Raw genomic sequence first — 17,880 nt, forward strand, 5'->3', positions numbered from 1 at the left:
TCAAGTGATTCTCCTGCCTCAGCCTCCCAAGTAGCTGGGACTACAGGTGTGCACCACCAAGCCCAGCTAATTTTTTTGTATTTTTAGTAGAGACGGGGTTTCACCATGTTGGCCGGGATGATATCAATCTCTTGACCTCGTGATCCACCCACCTCGGCCTCCCAAAGTGCTGGGATTACAGGCGTGAGCCACCGTACCTGGCGTATGCTATTTTTATATGGATAAGTCAGACAGAAGGAAAGGAAATTGATTTTTGTCCAGATACTGTATACCATGTGCTCTGTCAATCATTTCCTGGGTTAATGCAGAAAGCATTATTTTCAACATGTAATATGTATATTCTGAACTTTGCCAGTGTAGAAAAGCCCTGAATTCTAATGTTCATAAACTATTAGTCATATACTTATGGAGACTTTTAGATATAAAGAAGATTTAGAAGATCATCTAGGGTGGAGTCTTTTCTTTACAGATAAACAGAGGGAGCCCAGGTAGAGTAAGTAACGGTTTTTAAATGCCATATAACTAGATTCAGGAACATGACTCCCAGGGACCTGGTAACCTTTTCTGTTGGGAAAACTTCCCAAGAGAAGCAATACCTACAGGGAATGTAGAGATAAGTGGACATTAATGAGATGAAGCCCTGGGAGGGGTTGGCTGTGTTGAGAACCATTCCAGGCTCAGGAAGCAGCAGGTGGGAGAAATCCTGAGTCTGGAAGCAGCAAGACACATTCAAGAAACAGAGACATCCAAACATGCAAAATGGCTGGAAAAGAAAGCAAGGGTAGAGTGATGCAGAAACCTGCAGACCCGTTATATGCAAGCGGAGGCCAAGAAGGGGGTAACAAACGCAAGTAGGAGGATGCAGAGAGGGGCTTTGAATATCATGTTTTTAAGCATCACACACCTGAAATTACCCCCAGAGAGCAGCAATTCAGTGCATGGACTTTGAGATTAGACTCCTAGAGCTCAAATCGCATCTACTTAGGTAGGTAGAAGTAAAGTTGCTTGACTTCTACGTGTCTCATGGTACTCATTTGTAAGTGGGGGTTAATAATGTTACCTAACTCATAGGGTTTTGTGAGAAATAAATGAGAACATACAAGTGCCTGCCGCTACAAAGAACTCTATAAAAGTTTTCTGCAAAATATAGTGATAGTAATCATAATAATTATAGTAATCGTTTCAACTATCTTTTGAGCACAGCAAAGAGCATTGCCAATTCGAAATCCCCAAAGCCCCAAAAAACCACGTTTTTCTAAAAGTTTGGCACACACTTTTTTGGTGACAGAACCTGACCTGAATGAATGTGAAACTATTTATAGTCTTCACTTATTGCACTGACTGTGAATATTCATATATTTCACTGTGGAAAATATTGCTGTATTTGACTCTGGGTTCTGTTCCAGACTGTGCTGGGAGGGATATATAAATAGCACAGTATTCTGTTCTAAAATCCTGAAAATTCTGACTTCTAAAACACATATGACTGCAAGGGTTTCAGATAAGGAACTGTGAATCTGTATCATCTCATTCATTCCTCAGCCTAACCCTTGATATCGATGTTATCATCCCAAACTTGGTGCCATGAAAACCGATGTTTATCAATAGTTTGAATAATTTGCTCAAAGTCCCACTGTTCGTAAGAGATGGAACTGGAATTTTGGTCTAAAATTGTCTGACAACATTTGGAAGAGTCAGACACATTTGTAAACTTTCCTATCTCTTATTTATGTCTATTTTTTCAGTATTTGCATAATTTAAATATTTTTATTTTCTAAAGAGCCATAGTTGATGTTTCCAGGAAATAGAAGCATTTTCATAACCTGATGGTTTTCTATTACCTAGAGGTTTTCTAAATAAGGGGCTCCTTTAATAATGATGGTAGTAAGAATAATAATTATTATTCCTATTTTAAGTCAGCTATAATTTATTGAGCACTTCCTGTGTGCCAAACATTTAGCAAAGCACTTGGCACACATTATCTCATATAATCTTTATATCAACCCAGTGAGGTAGATATTATTATTCTCTGTTTTATTAGGAGAAGACTGCAACTTAAAGACATTAAGGAATTGCCAGCTGCACACAGATTGTAAGTAACAGAGCAGGAATTTGAATACAGTAGATAGATTGCAGGCACTGTATTCTTTTTTTAAAGCTCCTCCTTTGTTTTATAATGATTAAAATAACGCATACATATACACATGGCAAAAACTACAAACAGTAAAAAAAATTATGCAATCTTCTCTCCCAGAATATAATGTAAAAATATCACTTCTCACAGTCACCACCACCTACTTTCTTCTGTATCATGCAGAAATTTGCCTTTGCACACACACACCTGCACACTTACACACACACACACACACACCCCATTAGTGTTTAATACCCATGTGAATATACACATTGGTCTATTGCTTGCCTTTTTCATATAGCACCTTATTGTAGAAATTTTCCATGACAGCACATAGAAATCTAAATAATTGTTTTACATCTACTTAATATTTCAGTGTATGGATATAACAAATTTATTTGACCAGACTCATATGGATGAATATTTAGATTGTTTTCCAATTTATGGCTCTGCAAATTTGCTGCAAGTGAATATTTTTACAAAACACTTTTTCACAGAGGTTCAAGGATATTTCTAAAATAAATTTTCAAGCAGTGGAAAATTTATGCTGGGTTAAAAGGACATTGAAGTTTAAAAAACTGGAAAATATTCACAAATTTCCCCCAAAAAGTATTTGTTTCCCCAACAGTGTGTATAATCAAACTTTTTAAACTGTCACACATTTGAAGATGAAAATGGTAATGTTTTAGTTTCAATTTAAATTTAATTATTGGCAAAGGTGAGCACATTTTTTCATTTACAAAACACTTACGTTTATATTTCTAAAACTATTCCTTTCCTTTATCCCTTTTTCCATAGCTTCTCAAATGTTTTCTTATTGGTTTTCAAGAGCTGTTTATACATTAATGAGATGACTCTGTCCTCTATGTTGCAGAACATTTTTAATTTGTCATTTAATTATATTATGTATATATACTCTTAAAAAGTTGTAAACTTTTATGTAGTTAAATGTTTCAATCTTTTCTTAGAGCCCACACTCCTAACCATTACGCCAAACTGCCTCTCTAATTTCCAGAATGATGACATTCATTCCAGTTTTGTTGTCACTTTTGTTCAGGTGTTTTAACAGAACAAGTGGCAGGTCCTCTGGGACAGAACCTGGAAGTGGAACCATACTCTCAATACAGCAATGTTCAGTTTCCCCAAGTTCAACCACAGATTTCCTCCTCATCCTATTATTCCAACCTGGGTTTCTACCCCCAGCAGCCTGAAGAGTGGTACTCTCCTGGAATATATGAACTCAGGCGAATGCCAGCTGAGTCTCTCTACCAGGGAGAGACTGAGGTAGCAGAGATGCCTGTAACAAAGAAGCCCCGCATGGGCACGTCAGCAGGGAGGATCAAAGGGGATGAGCTGTGTGTTGTTTGTGGAGACAGAGCGTCTGGATACCACTATAATGCACTGACCTGTGAGGGGTGCAAAGGTAAGCATCTTTGATTGTCAGTTTTCTCTTTCAGATTTTACTGTATTGGTTGTTGAAATCCCTGAACTAGTTGCTTCCCTTTTCCCAGGCAACTTCCCATTTTCTCCTTCTCTGCTCCTACCTCCTCACCTTTGTTGTGCAGTCACAGATCTGTAGGAAAAGACTATTAGAGTTTTTAGCTTAATGTTTAAGACTGTTAGAGTATCTAGCTTAGTCGGAGTATTTAGCTTTTTTTCCTTTTCACAACCTCACACATAGCTAAAGGGAACTTATGATTAAATTGAATTTGTTGTAGGTTTTGTTTGTTTTTGTTGTTTTATGGTATTTGTCTTTCTGTGCTTGGCTTATTTCACTTAATGTAATATCCTCCAGGCTCATCCATGTTATCACAAATGGCAGGATTTCATTCTTTTTTATGGCTGAATAGTATTCCATTATGTATACATACCACATTTTCTTGATCCAGTCATCCATTGATGAACACTTAGGTTGATCCCCTATCTTGGCTATTGTGAATAGTGCTGCAATAAACATAGGAGTGCAGATATCTCTTTGACTTACTGATTTCATTTCCTTTGGAGATATACCCTGTGGTGGGATTCCTGGATCACATGGTAGTTACAGTTTTAATTTTGTGAGGAAACGTCGTACTGTTTTCCATTATGACTACACAGGTTTACACTCCTACCAGCAGTAAGGGTTGACTTTTCTCTACATCCTTGCCAAAACTTATCTTTTGATTTCTTGATAGTGATTCTAAATGGAGTGAGGTGCTACTTATTGTAGTTTTGGTTTACATTTTCCTGATGATTAGTGGTGTTGAGTGCCTTATGCCCATTTTATGGAAGTGGAAGCTGAAGCATAGACGTTAATCTACTTACCCAAGTTTTCGTAGCTAATAAGAGCTTCAAAACTGTAGCTTATAATCTAACTCCAGAGCCTATATATATATGATTGACCACCAGGCTATGATGCCTTTTATTGGTTGTCTACTAAGTGATCATTCTGCTCTTCAGTTGTCTGCTCAAGGGTAATATTGACTAATTCAGTGGCGAGAGGAAGAAAACCAAACAGTCCGTTTAGGTGTTAAGGTATCAGTTGTTCTCTAAGCCAAGGGAATGAACCCCTGAAGTCACTAACCTTGGATGGCTTATCTCCTTAGGAGTGAATTTGTCTTTCTCTCTTGTGAACTGTGCTTATGACCAAGTGAAACTTGGTCCACCTGCAAAGAGTTCTGGGGCATGGCAGGGTAAATGGAGTGAGACCAGTGGGCCAAGGACAACCCTAGAAAACACTTACCTTAAAGGTGGTCAGGGGAAGAGAAACCCACAAAGGATATAGAATAGAAGTAATCAAGATAGAAATCTACAAGGAAGTGCAGGATCACAGAAGAAAAGGAGACGAAGAAAGTAGTCAGAAGAGAGCCAACCTTTGGGGAGGTTTAGGAAGGAGAAGCTGGATTTGGACATAAGTATGTTTTTAACAGCAGAGAAAGACAAAATTTTTCCATTGATTTTGATTTGAGACTTTGCCCCCATGGTGTCAGGAAAAGGACAAGCATGTAAGGGAGAGGATGGGTTGGAGCCAGGCAGGGCCCATGTTCTATACCAGGGATTGGCACATTTTTTTCTGTAAACATCCAGACAGTAACAAGTTCAGGCTTCACACCACGGCAGCCTCTGTTGCAACTAATCAACTCTGCTACCGGAGTGCAAAGGCAGCCACGTAGAAAATTAGCATAGCTATGTTTCAGTAAGCTTTACTTACAAAAATAGGCAGGAAAATTAAAAACAAAAAACAAAAAACAAAAATGGCTGGCTGCAGTTTGCTGAACACTGTTCTTGACCAATGACTCTTTTTTTTCTTTTGAGACGGACTCTTACTCTATCACCCAGGCTGGAGCGCAGTGGCAATCTCGGCCCACAGCGACCTCCACCCCCTGGTTCAAGTGATTCTCCTGCCTCAGCCTCCCAAGTAGCTGGAATTACAGGCACCAGCCACCACGCCCAGCTAATTTTTGTATTTTTAGTACAGATAGGGTTTCACCATGTTGGTCAGGGTGGTCTCAAACTCCTGACCTCAAGTGATCCACCTCTCTCGGCCTTCCAAAGTGCTGCGATTGCAGGCATGAGCCACCACGCCTGGCCTTGACCCATGACTCTTAAGGGTTGGAGTACAAATTAACTGGAAACTGTGTAGTAAGTGAGCACAAGACTCAACTCACAGCCCATATGTGAGAGAAATGTAACTTTATTTTTTTTTAATTGGATTTAATTCAGTCTCAAGCTCTGGTGGAAACTTTATTTCATTTTATTCAGGATCATTCCATTCACCCCAGCCAAAATTCTTCTGGGGGTTTATCTGAGTACCAGGATTAAGGTAGGGTTGTGGAGGGATTGGGCACTGGGGAGTGGGGCTCTGGTCTCACAGCTGTGGGACTGGGTGGGGCTTGGTGCCACAGCTGTTGACACAGTCCGAGATCTGTTAGAGTGCTGTTCTATTTGGTCTTCAGTCACCAGTGGGAAAGGTCTCTGTGGCATCATCCTGGGGTCCTGAGCACACTCCTCCATCACGTCTGGCCCTGTCTGTCTCCTTCATTCAGCTCAGGTGGGTGGGTTCTGATGTAGCCTCAGTGCTGTGTCGGGATGCCTGGCTGCCCAGAGAAACCATGCCGCCATTTCATCTGCTCTATGCCATGCTGGGTGCAGAGAACCCTAGGGTTTTTTCCAGTTCTACCCAGGAAAGGGCACAAGAATCCTCGTCTTCTAGGATCCCAAATGACATAGAGTTTCTATCATCTCTCAATCCACCTATCCTAGAATTCTGTCTGGGGAGAGGGAGTTGGGAGGGACAGAGCTCAGGACCTTCTCAGGTACCTAACATGTCTTAGCTCTTTGACTTCCTCTTTAGTTTTCTGCTTCCTCCCGACTTGAATAAGTTTTATCTGGTCTTTAGGATTTGGGGGCTTAAGCTCTGGTGACTGAAAAGCCAAAAACAGGCTCCTTTGTCTTCCTTACGCGTTCTCCTGTGAAAACAAATGAAAATTATCCCAGCTTAGTGAATAAGGAATGAGGAAGGGCTGTGAGGAAAACCAGAGGAGAAGGACAGAATAGGGTGGAGTGCACATCAGAGGACCAATGCCTCATGCCTGCAGGTCTTGTGAGAGCTGCTCAGTCAACCTGGTATCCCCACTGACCCCGTCGTCCACTTCCCCCGTGCACATCTCTTGGATATCTGCACTCAGCAGATGCAAAGCAAATTTTACTCTGTAGCTTTCCATCAAAGGGAGCGTGGGCTTTGGGGGCTGGCAAGCTCACATTGAATCTAGGCTCTGCACTTCTTGGCTGAATAAACAAGTTACTTAATATTTACTGGTTAGAGTTCAGCGAAGTAAAACAGAAACCAACAATTCAGGCAGAAAGGAATTAATACAGAAGTTGGAAGAGTCAAAGTAACAGGATCTATGCTGAGTTTCCAGGAGACGCTCAGAGCCGCACTGCAGAACTGGCCTGCCGGTTGCTCTTCTGCCAAAAGCAAGAAGATGGGGACTCAGGAAGCCACCTCAGGACTGTTGGCTCCAGGAAGACACTGCCTCAGCTGCCATCTAGGGATCAGGAAGTTGCCTTCACTGGCAATCACTAGCTCCAGAGCCGGGCTTGCCTGACAAATGTGCAGCTATAAACGATGAATACCCTGCCCCCTGCCTTTCAATACCCTCAAAGCTAGCGACTAGAAGCCAGGATGCTGCCACAGCAAAACTCCACCATCCCTCTTACCAGTAGAAACAACAGAACAGCTTACTTCTACTTTCTAAATGTCTTACAAGAGCTTAAATCATATCCACCATGTTAGCTGCAAAGGGAGTCCGGGCAAGTTCCTGCCTCTGGTAATAGGATGTGAACTAGACTAGATGGGAGGTGCAGTAGATATAGAGCTAGCTAATCCTTAAAGACTATACAACACTTACTTTCTCTGAGCCTCAGATCTGCAAAATGGGGATATTATGTATTTTGCAGGCCATTTTTGTGGATTGTACAAGATTTATATTATATTATATATTAGAATTTACCAGCTCTCTTGCTTTAGGATTTCACTGGAGATTTGTCAGACCTGTGATACTTAAAACAAAGAAAACACAAGAGAATTTAAAAAAAAAAGACACCTTAGAAACAAAACAAAGATCAGGGTTAAATTTCCTCATTACATTGGTCTCTTTATCTGGTTCCACTAAAAATATTTTAATTTGCTTTGGTGTTTTTATTTGTCATAAGTATTTATGGCATCAATGAGAGAAATGATGGTTTTCAATTTTTTTAAGTAATAACTTTGGAACACAAGCATCGCGCACAGTGACAATGACTGCCACTTTCCCAGCACTAGATTAAATCAAGAGCTTTCTTTTGCCCTCAGTTATCAGTGAGGCTTTTGGAAATGTGCTAATGTCTGAATGAGTTTTGATTCAAACCTCAAACCTCAACCAACAAAACCGATCAGCATCTGACTGAAAATTTCAAATGGCTGCATTTCCAAATAGGTCAGTGTCTGTCACATTCGTTTCAATGCCAAGAGAGTCTACACACATCAGAAAATGGTAGAATTCCTAAAAGATACTGTCTGAGGAAATGAGTGACCCTACTGCCTTTCTGAATATATTTTTGTATAAGATCGTGAACCAGCATTAGACTTAGCTTTGAAGTTTTAAAAAAGCTTCCAAAATTATTGAAACTATTCCAGTATAGAATAGATGTAGTGTTTCCAAAGGATCTTTTGTTTACGGACATTTGTGAAAGCTGAGGAGTACTGACCTATATATAAACTTATTGACATTCTATTTAAGATCAAGTGAGGTCTGATTTTAAACAATTTAATAATGATCCTAATGAATTCTAGAGGTCAAGTTATCTTGAAGTATGGTGCAAGATGGGGTTCCAAACTATTTCACTGCATTGGAAGCCTTTTGTAGTAAGTGTCATGAAAATCATGGGAAGAGTAGGACCCTGAGGGCAAACAACATGGTTCACTATCCCAGCTGATTGTCTTCCCAGGTGTCCTAAATTACTTAACCTTTCCGAGCTTTAGACTCCTTACCTGTAAGATAAGGACAACAATGAAGATGATGATAAGGATGAGGAGATGATGATGATGATGATGATGGTGATGATGGTGATGATAATGGTGATGATGGTGGTGATGGTGATGATGATGGTGATGATGGTAATGTTGGTGATGTGGTGATGATGATGATAGTAATAATCATGTTGATAGATAACCTATATCAAGTGATTACTATGTGCAGGAACTGTTCTGGGGGGCTTTATATGTACTAATTCATTTAATCTTCAGGATAGTCTTTTGTAGCAGGTATCTATAGATTGTCATGAGGATTAAATAAATTGATGTGTGTAAAGTACTTAACACAGTTCTTCCCAATGGAAAATCCTCAATCATTGCCTGCTATTATTACTATTATCAGTGAGTTGTTGTGAATTTTAAAAAATGGATATTGTTTTTAAAATATCTTGCTCAGTACCTGGCACTCTTTTTAAAAAGTTTTTTTTTTTTTTAATTTCAATAGCTTTTGGGGGCACAGTTGTACAAGTGGTGTTTTGTTACATGAATGAATTGCATAGTGATGAATTCTGAGATTTCGGTGTATGTGTCACCAGAGTAGTATACATTTTATCCAATATGTATTTTTTTATCCCACACTTCTCTCCCCTCCTCCCTTCTGAGTCTCTGAAGTCTATTATACACTCTGTATACCTTTGCGTACTCATAGCTTATATGGCATTTGGTTTTCCATTCCTGAGTTACTTCACTTAGAATAATGGCCTTCTGTTCCACCCAAGTTGCTGCAAAAGACATTATTTTATTCCTTTTTATGACTGAATAGTATTCCATGGTGTATATATACCACAGTTTCTTTATCCACTCATTGGTCGATGGGCACTTAGGTTGGTTCCATATCTTTGCAATTGTGAGTTAGGTTGCAATAAACATTTATATGCATGTGTCTTTTTATCTAACTACTTTTTTTCTTTTGGGTACTCACTAATGGGATTGCTGGATCAAATGGTAGGTCTACTTTTAGTTCTTTAAGAAATCTCCGTATCGTTTTCCATAGAGGTTGTACTAATTTACATTCCCACCAACAGTGAAAAGCATTCCCCTTTCACTACATCCACACCAACATCTATTATTTTTTGACTTTTTAAAAATGGGCATTCTTGCAGAAGTAAGGTAGTATCTCATTGTCATTTTAATTTGCATTTCCCCGATGATTAGTGATACTGAGTATGTTTTCATGTGTTTTTTGGCCATTTGTATGTCTTCTTTTGAGAAATGTCTATTCATGTCATTTGTCCCCTTTTAGATGAGATCACTTGTTTTTTCCTTTGCTGATTTGTTTGAGTTTCTTATAGATTCTGGATACTAGTACTTTGTCAGATGCATAGTTTGCAAATATTTTCTTCCATTCTCTGGGTTGTCTGTTCACTCTGATAATTATTTCTTTTGCTGTGTAGAATCTTTTTAGTTTAATCAGGTCCCATTTATTTATTTGTTTGTTTTTGTTGCATTTGTTTTTGGGGTTTTAGTCATGATGTACCTGGCACTCTTACATGCTCAATAATCATTAGATGCTATTTTGTTGATGAATTCTTATTTGGTATTCCTCTGTTCATCCAGCCTCCCCAGTTGGGGTCATACACTGTTTTCAAAACTCTCCCTATTCCTATTAATTAACCCAATTCTTTATTCAGCAAGTATTATTAAGTACCAATTTGTATGCCAGGCTGTATTCTAAGCATAGGAGATGCCTTGGTGAGCAAACCAGACCAAATTGTTGCCTTCATAGTCACCATTCTAAAGCAAAAGCAGAAAAACAGTCTACATAACTGAGCTAAAGTAGACAAAAAGAGAAAACAGTCAAGCAAACAAAAAGATTAAGAAATATAAAATCAGTAAAAGAGTATCGAAAAGAAGATAGAGAAAAATGCAATGGTAACAAGATAATTTCCAGGGGACATGAACTGATATTCCATATAAACACATAGGTGATGAGGCAAGACAAACTAAGATGATAAAAACTAAATTTAAAAAAGAGAACATGTTTAAAGCAAACATATAAACAATATGTATGAGTAGTGATTAAAAGAAACGTCCTAAAGCATAAATTACTAAATGAGGAAAGTTACAAATCTACACCCAAGAAAAAGTGGAAATAGGCATTTAAGCAGGAGTTTGGAGGTGAAAGGTTTAACCCCACAGAACAAAAGAATTCACTTGGGCTCAGGCAGCTACAAGCAGCATCAGGCACCTCCCAGTGCTGGAATTCACCTATTAGGAACCCAGAACACCCCTAGGAACCCCAGGGAAGATGCTGGGAGCAGGTACTGGTCACTGTGGGCCACCAGCTTCTGGGAGTTTGCCTACCTGGCACTTTAAATAGTTGTTGAAGATATCCAAAACCAAGTGCCAGCAGAGCATCATAACCTCTGTCCTCATCCTCTCAGTAGACATCCAGTAGGTCTGACGGTGTCAGTGGGTTTTTGCTTTCTACTCCTTTAGACTCCTTCATCACTTAATAAGCATTTTGTCAAAGCAATGAGTGCACGTGATTCCAAAGTCAAATGGTAAGAAAGGCATATCATCAGGAAAAAGCCCCAGCCCTACCCTCTTCACCTGCTCCTACAGGCAACCCCTAAGAACCACTTCAGTTTTCTTTGCTTTTTGTATTGTTTTTTCTTTCTTTTTTCCTTCCTTCCTTCCTTCCTTCTTTCCTTTCCTTTCTTTCTTTCTTTCTTCTTTCTTTCTTTCTCTTTCCCTCCCTCCCTCCTTTCCTTCCTTCCTTCCTCTTCTTTCTTTCTTTCTTTTCTTTCTCTCTTTCTTTCTTTTTCTTTCTTTCTTTCTCTCTCTCTCTCTTTCCTTCCTTCTTTCCTTCTTTTTCCTGCCTTCCTGCCTTCTTGCCTTCTTGCTTTCTTGCTTTCTTTTTTGACAGAATCTCGCTCTGTCGCCCAGGTTGGAGTGCAATGGCGCGATCTCAGCTCACTGCAAGCTCCGCCTCCCAGGTTCATGCCATTCTCCTGCCTCAGCCTCCTGAGTAGCTGGGGCCACAGGTGCCTGCCACCAAGCCCGGCTAATTTTTTGTACTTTTAGTAGAGACAGGGTTTCACGGTGTTAGCCAGGATGGTCTCGATCTCCTGACCTCGTGATCCACCGGCCGCTGCCTCCCAAAGTGCTGGGATTACAGGCGTGAGCCACTGCACCCAGCCGGGCATGGTGGATGGTCTTTATTTATTTATAAATATGTGTGGATGGTCTTTATTTATTTCTGTAATACCATTTTCCCTCCCAACAAACATGGAAGAAAAAAAGAAGGGACTGGTGGGAAGAAATGCCCTGGAGGACACACCTCTCCAATCTTTGCAGTTTTGAAGAGGGAGTGTTGAGGTGGAAGGCTTGGGGATATGGGGAGGATGGCCAGCCCCTCCTCTTGTCTCCCAGGTGGCTCTTGGCAGCCTTATAAAGCTTAAACTCATCAGTTATTTTGGAGACAATGCTTTTAAAAGAGTTGGAAGTCTGGGATATATGCTTAAATGGAAACTGGTTGAGATATCTCCAAAGCAATTTGCACACCTCCATCTTCCACTGCACTGAGTTCTCTTGGTCCCACTGGGGCTGCATGCACAGCAGCATGCAGTTCTTGTACAGTCTCTGGAGTCTGAAGGAGTTCCATTTGATTTTATCAATGATCTGCACAACTACCTCTTTCCTAGTTAGGGTGTGTCAGGCCAACTTCATGGTTGCCAAGTTACCCTGGTCGATGGTCTTGATGAGCCAGTAGTTTCCAGGAGGGGTATCCTCAGCAGAGATGCCTGAGAGGTCCTGCAGTATGTTGAATGATAGGGCTTGGAGTCAGGGTGTCCCCAAGGTAGGCTCAAATTTGGGAAACGCTGATTAAAAGCTTGGTCCAGATCATCTCAAAAGAATAAAACTTCCAAAGCCCACCTGATGACCTAATCTTTATAATAGAGTCAAAACACAATGCCAGAGAAAAACAAAAATAAACAAAAACAAATGCTAACACACTAAATTTAAAAAGCAAAATAAGAAAAAGAGATATGAATTTGTAGCTTTCCTTTCTTATAATGTCTTTGTATAGTTTTGGTATTAGGGTAATGCTGGCCTCATAAAATAAGTTAGAAAGTGTTCCCTCTGCTTCTGTTTTCTGGAAGAGATTGTACAGAATGGTATCATTTCTTCTTTAAATTCTTGACATTTAAATGCTTGACAGAATAAACCAGTGAAACCATCTGGGCCTGTTGCTTTCTGTTTTAGGTTATTAATTATTGATTCAATTTCTTTAATAGTATAGGCCTATTTTGATGACCAATTTCTCCTTGTTGAGTTTCAGTAGGGTATATGTTTCCAGGAATTTCATCTAAGTTATCAAATTTGCAGGCTTAGAGTTATTCGTATTTCTTTATTTTCCTTTTAATGTCCATGGGATTAGTAATGATGGACCTCTCCTTCCTTTCTGATATTGGTAATTTGTGTCTTCTCTCCCTCTCTTTTCTTGGTTAACCTTGCTGAGCTTGGTTAGCCTAGCCTTATTAATTTTATAGATCTATTTTATTGAATCTATTAATTTTTATTGATCTATTTAAAGACCCAGCTTTTGGTTTCAGTGATTTTTCTCCATCATTTTCTTACTTTCAATTTCATTGATCTCTGCTCAGTTTACTTTTTTTTTGCTTATTTTGGATTTAATTTGTTCTTTTCTAGCTTCCTAAAGTGAAAGCTTAGATTATTGATTTTAGATCTTAATCAATATATTCATTTTAGTGCTATAAATTTCTCATAAACACTGCTTTTGCCACATCCCATACATTTTGATAAATTGCGTTTTCATATCCATTTAGTTCATTTTCACTTAGTTCTTTAAGTAGTCACCTCTATGTCTTCTATATGCATTATGTGTAACCTTTTAGAAACGCTTTGTGATGTAAGATGTGTTATATTCCTATATTTCTCTAAATCAAATTTAATCTCTTCTAAGCTCATAACTCTCCCGGCTGATGTGAAATTCATTTGGTCTGTGTTTGAGAATACTCCTTCCTCCAGGATCGTGCACAAACCTCAGGATCATGTTCAAATTTTAATTGGTCCCTTGAATATGAACAACTCAGCCACAGTCCAGCATGGACATCTTACCCCAGGGTTTTCAAGGCCATGGTTCTTAGTATCTTCCTGTCCTCATCTCAGAACTACATCATTGGAGATCTGTCACTCCTCTAGAAGCTCTTTATTAGTGCTGGTTCAATACTCACAGAACCTCCCAGACTCATCCCATTCCCAATTCTACAAGCATTGACCTCCACCTTCAACATCTTTGAGATGATCCAATATAACCGTTTCAATGAGAGGTTGAAAACAAAAATCATATGTGAGAGTTATCTTTATTTAGAGACAGAAACATTGCAGCTTTTGTGCCAGCAAGTGAAGAAGAGTTTCTGCCCTCTTGGGATGGAAAAGAAAATGAAAAAGCAATAGAAGCAAGAACAAAGCACACATAAATACCTTGATCAGTTATCCGTTCATCTTAATGTTCCTACAATTATTGCAAAACAATCATTTATGAACTCAAATTGGGGAAGGTAACAAGTTTGTTATGGGCTGGCACTTGCCATGCTGTGTAAAACTTGGGTAGATTCATGTCTCAAGATAATTTTTAAAAATGTAAACTTCCTACTAAAAGGACAGCATAAGGCAGTGGTTAAGAGCACAGAGTCAGCTGGGCACAGTGGCTCATGCCTGTAATCCCAACACTTTGGGAGGTTGAGGCAGGAGGATTGCTTGAGTCCAGGAGTTTGAGACCAGCCTAGAAAACATAGCTAGACTCAGTCTCTACACAAAATTTAAAAATTATTAATAGCTGGGCATAGTGGGGTGCACCTGTAGTCCCAGCTACTCAGGAGGCTGAGGTGAGAGGATCGCTCGAGCCCAGGAGTTTGAAACTTCAGTGAGCTATGATTGCACTGTGCGCTCCACCCTGGGCGACAGGGCAAGACCTTGTCTAAAAAAAATAAAAAATAAAAAGAATGCAGAGGGTGAGCTTATCAAGGTTCACATCTGAACTCTACCATTTGTTCTCTGCAGGACCTTGAGCAAATTAACCTCTTTGTAACTCAGTCTCCTCTTTGGTAAGAAAGCAATAATAATAGTATCTGCCTCATTGGATTGTTATGAATAGGAAATGAATTGCCATTTACCATTTTAGAACAGTGCCTGGCACAAAATAAGTGCTTTACATATGGAGACAGATCTAGAAGCTGTCTCCATTTAGGTCATCTTGAATGGAAAGATATCTAATTACTCACCTCTGTGTGTTTGCTGCTATTTTAAAAGCTTGTAGACCCTTAAAGTTTTACAACATCAACCAATATTTTATTGATTGCAAAGTAGTGGGTGGCCTACTACCAGTGGCTACCAGTATCAGTCACTGGAGTCTGGTACGTGCATGTGTATGTACACATATGTGTGTATGACTTGAGAATAGGGTGTGGTATGTGGCTTCCACCAGTATAAAGAAGCACGAGAATTGCTTAAACCTGGGAAGCAGAGGTTGCAGTGAGCTGAGATCATGCCACTGCACTTCAGCCTGGGCCACAGAGCAAGGCTCCATCTCGGAAAAGAAAAAAAAAAATAGAGGTGGAAAAGCAGTGTGCAATATTCTGCAGAATTGAGGAATCCATATAAAAGTACCATCCTCTAGCTGTTTGCTTGCTACCCCAGGGATCCCACTGGTGCTACACATTCCCCAGATGGCAATGCCAACTCTGTCTACTCATCCTGTATTACTAGCAAGGCTCTGTTCCTCAGTGAATTTCCTTTCCATTCATTTTCAAATGACTTTTCTGATATGAGCATTGTTGAATATGCACAAGAAAGAGCAAGACAGAGGCAGAGTTATGTGTATGGATAGATTTGCATAAGTATAAATACAGTATATGTACCCATATTTAAATGATATAATGATAATATTGTGTTGCTATCTCAGAGTGAAAGCTAATTAATTCAGCTATTGATATGATAATGATTTCTTTTTCAGTTAATACCAGAGTCAAAAAACCCTGCAGAATGATTCCACGCACTGTTCCTTTGACTCATCTTGGAAGAAAGAGTTTTATTCTGTTAACTATTAAGCTGTCTATCAGTATCTATGACAGTTTTAAAGGAAATCATTCCTGGGAGGGGCAGAAGATTATTAGTAGGAAGGCTGACTCATGTAGGCTCAAGAGGACATTGAGGTCATGATTTGGTACCAGGAAAGAAAAAGTCCTCTTTTTGCTTTTAGTCTCTTAAAATGCATGCTTTGGTATTTGCACTCTCAATATCAACACTGATCTGTAGCACAAAGTCTTTTTTTAGACTTTATTTGGTTGGATTTGACATTTAGGAAAATGTTAAGATCTCTCCTACTGAAATTTACACCATCTGAAAAATTCACAAGCAAGTCCGTGACTTTCTTAACCTTGACATCTCTAACTTTTCCTTCAGCCTCTGTTTTCATATTTCACGAGTTACCAAAGCCTGATATTCTCTCTGTTTCCTCTTTTCTATTCTGTCCCACTTTAGTTCAGACATTGGTAGCCTCTCAGTTGTATTATGGCAATAGTCTCCTGTCTCTAGTCTCCAATACCCATTTCACCTTTCTTTACCTTGCTCCAAGGAGCTTCCCAACATACAGGTTAGGTCATACTCTCCCCTGTCAAAGCCTTTAATGGCTTTCCTCTTTCAACATGGTAAAGACTCAACTCCTTTGCTTGGTATTCAAGGACACTTCATCAGATTCTGTTCCTACTACAACTGCTTACCCGTCTCCCACTAATTCTCTCCATACTCTACCCTACTGCCACCAAGACGGAGTATCCACCCTTTCTTGGAATTTTCATAACACCCTGTTTGTTCATTTTTCTGAATGTCTTTCCTCCCTCATGGTCCATGTTTCTAAAACCTTACTTATCCTTCAAGGCCCAAATCAAATTCTATTTCCTTCACGGACCTCTCCCTGATTCTGGCTACTCTTAATTAATCAGGATCACTCCCAGTCTATGCAATGCCTTTTCTTCGAGGCACTTGACTTCTAGCAGTTAGGAAATCGTCATATTATACTTACCTTGTTAGAACAATTTTTAAGTGCCTTCTGCTGGAAAATTGTCATAAGAAATATGCAGCTCTACATGGGTGCAATGTAATTGCTGCCTCTCCTCCTTAAATGTGGCACAATCTTTACAAGCATATGGTGTGGACCTGTTTCTACATTTCAATAATTTATTCCTTGTTTAGCTATCTTATTACTCATATTTTGTATTATGCTGTAAATTTACTTCTGTTTATTCCAACTAAGTATGCAACTCTGAAGACAAGGAATGTCTTATTCATCTTGGTATTTCCCAGGTCAGAGAATGCAGCTTTCAGATAGTTTTTACTTAACAGTAAATTATTTTACTCTCTTGTGACCCAAGGGTGGTAATTGCAAGACAGTGGTTAAGAGTACAGGCTTTAGTGCATGACTGCCTGGGTTTGAACCTTCCTAGCCAACTACTAACCATGTGATCATGGCCAAGGTACTTAAACTCTCTGTGCCTTTTTTCTTCATCTATGATATGGGGACAAATAATACTATCTTCATCATAAAATTGATATGACAATTAAATCAGTAAATGGAGGTAAAGTTGTTCAAACAATAGCTACTAAGTGCTTAAGAAATGTTAGATATTATTCCAACAGTCTGTTAAAATAAGAAGGACTCCTCTCAGTTTTGATAGAGACATGAAGACACTAGATGCTACATTCCAAGGTGAGCCCATCTGGCAGAAATTTCACAGTGGATATTCAAGAACCAGTTAAACATGTCACTTATTTTGAGAGAATGAAGAGATCAGGAGTTGGAAATTACAGAGAGGTCTTGTAAAGATTTTGGAGCATGTGACTAGTGTGCTGTGTGAATCTTACATCCCTACTACAAAGGAGAATGTTGGAAGTGGGAGTGTCTGTCCCTCGGGCCACCACTGGAACGTGTAGTAACTTTTTGAGGATTGGAAAATGGTGTCCCCTTGTGTCCCCAAAATGTATACTGAAGAGGTCCTATTGCGCCAAGCCCAATGAAAGAGTCTTCAAGATGATTACTTGAGTAGGTTGACATGTATCCCCTGAAGCTGATAGACATGGGGACTTTGTGTCTCCCTTTCACCTGAGAAGTTGGAAGGCAGGAAGCTGGGTGGCTGACTGCTCCTGGATAAGTGGGAGAGATTTCTCT

The 17,880-nt window shown here is 39.5% G+C and overlaps 1 protein-coding gene across 5 annotated transcripts in view; it reads left to right on the plus strand.

Moving 5' to 3' along the window:
- The window catches only part of NR1H4 (nuclear receptor subfamily 1 group H member 4), an 85,990-nt gene that overhangs the window by 37,163 nt on the left and 30,947 nt on the right, over positions 1 to 17,880 (plus strand). For all 5 annotated transcript variants that reach the window (XM_025402137.1, XM_025402138.1, XM_025402139.1 and 2 more), the window contains one exon: positions 3,192 to 3,557. In XM_025402137.1, coding sequence (XP_025257922.1) covers positions 3,192 to 3,557 — 366 coding nt within the window. The remainder of the gene's footprint in view (positions 1 to 3,191; positions 3,558 to 17,880) is intronic.

The sequence above is a fragment of the Theropithecus gelada genome, chromosome 11 (assembly GCF_003255815.1).
Source record: "Theropithecus gelada isolate Dixy chromosome 11, Tgel_1.0, whole genome shotgun sequence".
Classification (NCBI taxonomy): Eukaryota; Metazoa; Chordata; class Mammalia; order Primates; family Cercopithecidae; genus Theropithecus; species Theropithecus gelada.